This window comes from Heptranchias perlo, unplaced genomic scaffold (genome assembly GCF_035084215.1).
Source record: "Heptranchias perlo isolate sHepPer1 unplaced genomic scaffold, sHepPer1.hap1 HAP1_SCAFFOLD_1181, whole genome shotgun sequence".
NCBI classification, from domain to species: Eukaryota; Metazoa; Chordata; class Chondrichthyes; order Hexanchiformes; family Hexanchidae; genus Heptranchias; species Heptranchias perlo.
The window spans coordinates 36,460-43,176 of NW_027138409.1; the positions used below are offsets into that span (position 1 = coordinate 36,460).

At 39.4% G+C, this 6,717-nt stretch overlaps 1 protein-coding gene across 4 annotated transcripts in view; it reads left to right on the forward strand.

Annotated features, from left to right (window-relative positions):
• Positions 1-5,772, forward strand: part of LOC137308065 (NACHT, LRR and PYD domains-containing protein 3-like) — a 41,952-nt gene extending 36,180 nt beyond the window's left edge. For all 4 annotated transcript variants that reach the window (XM_067976996.1, XM_067976998.1, XM_067976997.1 and 1 more), the window contains 4 exons: positions 1,785-1,955; positions 2,850-3,020; positions 3,895-4,062; positions 4,237-5,772. In XM_067976996.1, the coding sequence (XP_067833097.1) occupies positions 1,785-1,955; positions 2,850-3,020; positions 3,895-4,062; positions 4,237-4,324 (598 nt within the window). In that variant the 3' untranslated portion in view covers positions 4,325-5,772. The remainder of the gene's footprint in view (positions 1-1,784; positions 1,956-2,849; positions 3,021-3,894; positions 4,063-4,236) is intronic.
• The last annotated feature ends 945 nt before the right edge of the window (positions 5,773-6,717 follow it).

The following is a 6,717-nucleotide window of genomic DNA, read 5'->3' on the forward strand; positions in this document are numbered from 1 at the left end:
CAGGTTCATAGCTCCTTGAAAGTGGAGTCACAGGTGGATAGGGTGGTGAAGAGGCATTCAGCATGCTGGGTTTCATTGGTCAGAACATTGAATGCAGGAGTTGGGATGTCTTGTTGAAGTTGTACAAGACATTAGTTAGGCCACACTTGGCATACTGTGTACAGTTCTGGTCACCCTATTATAGAAAGGATATTATTAAACTAGAAAGAGTGCAGAAAAGATTTACTAGGATGCTACCGGGACTTGATGGTTTGACTTACAGGGAGAGGTTGGATAGACTGGGACTTTTTTCCCTGGAGAGTAGGAGGTTAAGGGGTGATCTTATAGAAGTCTATAAAATAATGAGGGGCATAGATAAGGTCGATAGTCAAAATCTTTTCCCAAAGGTAGGGGAGTCTATAACGAGGGGGCATAGATTTAAGGTGAGAGGGGAGAGATACAAAAGGGTCCAGAGGGGCAATTTTTTCACTCAAAGGGTGGTGAGTGTCTGGAACGAGCTGCCAGAGGCAGTAGTAGAGGCGGGTACAATTTTGTCTTTTAAAAAGCATTTGGACAGTTACATGGGTAAGATGGGTATAGAGGGATATGGGCCAAGTGCAGGCAATTGGGACTAGCTTAGTGGTATAAACTGGGCGACATGGACATGTTGGGCCGAAGGGCCTGTTTCCATGTTGTAAACTTCTATGATTCTATTGTTAGTGTCAGTAATAGTGTTATTAATAAACACTACATTGTTAGTATCAGTAATAGTGTTATTAATAAACCCTGTACATTATTAGTATCAGTAATAGTGTTATTAATAAACCCTGTACATTATTATCAGTAATAGTATTATTAATAAACACTGTACATTATTAGTATCAGTAATAGTGTTATTAATAAACACTGTACATTATTAGTATCAGTAATAGTGTTATTAATAACCCCTGTACATTATTAGTATCAGTAATAGTGTTATTAATAAACACTGTACATTGTTATTAGTATCAGTAATTGTGTTGTTAATAAACACTTAGTGTCAGTAATAGAGTTACTAATAATGTACAATGTTTAATAATATCAGTAAGTGTTATTAATAAACACTTAGTACCAGTAATAGTGTTACTAACAATGTATAATGTTTAATAATATCAGTAAGTATTATTAATAAACACTTATTAGTATCAGTAATACTGTTATTAATAAACACTGTACATTATTAGTATCAGTAATACTGTTATTAATAAACACTGTACATTATTAGTATCAGTAATACTGTTATTAATAAACACTGTACATTATTAGTATCAGTAATACTGTTATTAATAAACACTGTACATTATTAGTATCAGTAATAGTGTTATTAATAAACACTATTATTAGTGTCAGTCACAGTGTAATTAACACTGTACATTATTAGTATCAATAATGGTATTAATAAACACTACATTATTAGTGTCAGTCACAGTGTTATTAATAAACACTGTATATTAGTGTCAGTCACAGTGTTATTAATGGACCCTGTACATTATTAGTATCAGTAATAGTGTTATTAATAAACACTGTACATTATTAGTATCAGTAATAGTGTTATTAATAAACACTACATTATTATCAGTAATAGTGTTATTAATAAACACTACATTATTAGTGTCTAATTGTATTGTTAATAAACACTGTACATTATTAGTGTCAGTAATAGTGTTAATAAACACTGTACATTATTAGTAGGGTCAGTAATAATGTTATTGATAAACATTGGGTTTTACTCTGATTCCTGTGATTTCTCTCTCTCTGATTCTCAGCCTGGCTGGTAACGGTCTCACAGATTCTTGTACCGAGGATCTCGTCTCCGCTCTCAGTACAAACCGGTCACTGACGCATCTGAACCTGAATAATAATAAACTGGGAGATTCAGGAGGGAAACTACTGTCTGTGGCTCTGAGGAACCCCGACTGTAAAATACAGAAACTGTGGTAAATATCAGACTGTGTGAGATTGTGTTTATAATAACTGGGTGTCTAACACTGTACATTATTATTAGCAAGTGTTAATGATGTACAATGTTTATAAACATTATTACTGATTAATAAACAGTGTACATTATTATTAGTATCAGTAATAGTGCTATTAAACACTGTGCATTGTTAGTATCAGCAGTAGTGCTATTAATAAACACTACATTATTAGTATCAGTAATAGTGCTATTAAACACTGTGCATTGTTAGTATCAGCAGTAGTGCTATTAATAAACACTACATTATTAGTATCAGTAATAGTGCTATTAAACACTGTACATTGTTAGTATCAGCAGTAGTGCTATTAATAAACACTACATTATTATCAGTAATCGTGCTATTAAACACTGTACATTGTTAGTATCAGCAGTAGTGCTATTAATAAACACTACATTATTATCAGTAATCGTGCTATTAAACACTGTACATTGTTAGTATCAGCAGTAGTGCTATTAATAAACACTACATTATTAGTATCAGTAATAGTGCTATTAAACACTGTACATTGTTAGTATCAGCAATAGTGTTATTAATAAACACTATACATTATTATCACTAATAGTGATATTAATAAACACTATTATCAGTAATAGTGTTATTAATAAACACTATACATTATTATCAGTAATAGTGCTATTAATAAACACTATACATTATTATCAGTAATAGTGCTATTAATAAACACTATACATTATTATCAGTAATAGTGCTATTAATAAACACTATACATTATTATCAGTAATAGTGTTATTAATAAACACGGTACATTATTATTAGTATCAGTAATTGTATTATTAATAAACACTCGGAAATTATCCTGATTCCTGTTATTTCTCTCTCTCTGATCCCCAGTCTATGGGATGTGGGTCTCACAGATTCTTGTACTGAGGATCTCGTCTCCGCTCTCAGTACAAACCGGTCACTGACGGATCTGAACTTGGGCAATAATAAACTGGGAGATTCAGGAATGAAACTACTGTCTGAGGCTCTGAGGAACCCCGACTGTAAAATACAGAAACTGCAGTAAGTATCAGACTGTGTGAGATTGTGTTTATAATAACTGGGTGTCTAACACTGTACATTATTATTAGTATCAGCAATAGTGTTATTAATAAACACTGTACATTATTATTAGTATCAGTAATAGTGTTATTAATAAACACTGAACATTATTATTAGTATCAGTAATAGTGTTATTAATAAACACTGTACATTATTAGTATCAGTAATAGTGTTATTAATAAACACTGTACATTATTAGTATTAGTAATAATGTTAGTAATAAACACTGTACATTATTAGTATCAGTAATAGTGTTAATAAACACTGTACATTATTATCAGGCTGTTATTAATAAACCCTGTACCTTAGTATTAGTAATAGTGTTATTAATAAACACTGTACATTATTAGTATCAGTAATAGTGTTATTAATAAACACTGTACATTATTAGTGTCAGTAATAGTGTTATTAATAAACACTGTACATTATTAGTGTCAGTAATAGTGTTATTAATAAACACTGTACATTATTAGTGTCAGTAATAGTGTTATTAATAAACACTGTACATTATTAGTATTAGTAATAGTGTTATTAATAAACACTGTACATTATTAGTGTCAGTAATAGTGTTATTAATAAACACTGTACATTATTAGTATTAGTAATAGTGTTATTAATAAACACTGTACATTATTAGTGTCAGTAATAGTGTTATTAATAAACACTGTACATTATTAGTGTCAGTAATAGTGTTATTAATAAACACTGTACATTATTAGTGTCAGTAATAGTGTTATTAATAAACACTGTACATTATTAGTATTAGTAATAGTGTTATTAATAAACACTGGGGATGTACTCTGATTCCTGTTATTTCTCTCTCTCTGATCCCCAGTCTGGATCGTGTGGGTCTCACAGATTCTTGTACCGAGGACCTCGTCTCCGCTCTCAGTACAAACCGGTCACTGACGGTTCTGTCCCTGGCAACAAACTCCTTCACAGACCGATCTGTCCCCGCTCTCCGCTCCCTCATACAGACCTGCAGGACTCTGGAGTGGATCTGGTGAGTGTTTGTGTTAATGTTTAATGTAAATAAATAAAATATCAATGGGATTCAGTGCCTTTTATGGGTAATATTTGTCTGTAATTATTATTGAAATATTAACCACAGTCTCCCTGTTATTTACACTTGTCGTTCATTCTGTTTATTTCCTGTTTAATCTTTAATCTGTTTCAGGATGTGGGGCAATCAGTTCAGTTCAATCGGAAAGAGACGCCTGGAATCACCGCAGGCACACAGACCCAGACTGAGAGTGGAAATGTGAACGTTTCAATTTATAACCATTATCGGTCTCATGATATCAACGTTTCTGGCCGATTCCCTGTCCCTCCCCTTTAACCGGCCGCACTCCAGGTTTAAATCCTAACGGCCCTTTAACGGTTTCAGGCTCGAGCTGAGCGAGCGTCGTCTCCCAGTGTGACGTCAGAGGCCCAGAGACAGGGTCCCGAGACTCAGTCACCCGGTCCCACAGCGCTGATTCCGCAGGAGATCCGGGGCTGGACGGTCACCAATGGGGCACTGGGTCAGTGTACAGACAGGAAGGGCCCAGGGTGGGGCTCAGTCTGGGCTGCACTGGGACACTGGGTCAGTGTACAGACAGGAAGGGCCCAGGGTGGGGCTCAGTCTGGGCTGCAGTGGGACACTGGGTCAGTGCACAGACAGGAAGGGCCCAGGGTGGGGCTCAGTCTGGGCTGCAGTGGGACACTGGGTCAATGTACAGACAGGAAGGGCCCAGACAGAGGGGGCTCAGTCTGGGCTGGAGAGGGAAGGGCCCAGACAGAGGGGGCTCAGTCTGTGCTGCAGTGGGAAGGATCCAGACAGAGTGGGCTCAGTCTGTGCTGTAGTGGGAAGGATCCAGACAGAGGGGGCTCAGTCTGTGCTGCAGTGGGAAGGATCCAGACAGAGTGGGCTCAGTCTGTGCTGTAGTGGGAAGGGTCCAGACAGAGTGGGCTCAGTCTGTGCTGCAGTGGGAAGGGTCCAGACAGAGGGGGCTCAGTCTGTGCTGCAGTGGGAAGGGCCCAGACAGAGTGGGCTCAGTCTGTGCTGCAGTGGGAAGGATCCAGACAGAGTGGGCTCAGTCTGTGCTGTAGTGGGAAGGGTCCAGACAGAGGGGGCTCAGTCTGTGCTGCAGTGGGAAGGGTCCAGACAGAGGAGGCTCAGTCTGTGCTGCAGTGGGGAAGGGTCCAGACAGAGGGGGCTCAGTCTGTGCTGCAGTGGGAAGGGCCCAGACAGAGTGGGCTCAGTCTGTGCTGTAGTGGGAAGGATCCGGACAGAGTGGGCTCTGGTTTAACATCTCATCGGGAAAAGTAACAGTTAATGGAAAATAAAATCAGGCGGAGTGGTAAACGAGCTGCAGATTCGCTGTCTCCCGTTTTGCTCTAACGCTCGAGGTGAATTTATTCTCTCACCTATTCCCTAGTCTGGTGATCTAATGGGGTTAAATTGTCAGGTATCTGAATAGTTAATCCTAAATTAAGCTCACCAATCTGCAGTCTACAATGTGATAATCAGTGATCCAGTTAATGCTGAATTACGGTGATACACACCGCTAATTTTACAATCGGGTATTCATCGTGTTAGGTGTTTGTCTATTATTTATGTCATTAAGGTTGCTGGACGACCCTGTGTACAGCTGTTTTTATGTACTTATTATTGGTATACGCAATGTTTAAATAATTGATTTTCAAGTTAATAAACCATTATTGGGCACGATTTGCTGTCTGCCTTCTCTGCAGATTTGGTAAGAAAGTTGTTAATTCATCCCCTCAGTAACTTGTGGGGATGCTAATTAACGGCCAGCGAGATGAACCCATTCAGTCTGAACTGGGAGACGTAAGACAGTTCAGCGAGCAATATTGGGCATCGTTCTCTTCCAGACGCAGGCTGCGAGGTTAAACTCAGACAGTTCCTTGGTGAGGAGGGTACGGTGAAGGGGTGAAAGGCTCATCTGGTCCCTTGCCATGTGTTTGTTGGGACACTGAATACCAGCGCTGTATCGGGCTTACAGCACACAACCCTCTGGTTCAGAAGCGATTGTGCTCCCACTGGACCACAGCTAACACGAGTATGGATTGAAATCTAAATCCACCTGTATCAATGAGCCAGGCGACAGATGTGAAGACAGGAATAGGATTGAAGGCGCAATGGACATGAAGATCTCAGAGTGACAACATCTGGTCTCAGGGAAGAGCCCAGTTTGAGTACAGAGCACTAAACCAGTGCATCGTGACAGTAAGGGACAGGATAGGAAAAGTCGAATCTGTAGAGATACAAAGCCAGGATCAGTCTGCCCAGCGAGGAGAGGAGACAGCTCCACATCTCCTCAATATTTCTGCATCAAATTCAAAAAATGTCCCAGAGTATATCCATCTCCCTCCGACAGTGCAGCACTCCCTCAGTACTGGCACCGGGGAGTGTGGGCCTGGGTTATGGGGCTCGAGTCCGAGAGTATATCCATCTCCCTCCGACAGTGCAGCACTCCCTCAGTACTGGCACCGGGGAGTGTGGGCCTGGATTATGGGGCTCGAGTCCTAGAGTATATCCATCTACCTCCGACAGTGCAGCACTCCCTCAGTACTGGCACCGGGGAGTGTGGGCCTGGATTATGGGGCTCAAGTCCTAGAGTATATCCATCTACCTCAGACAGTGCAGCACTCC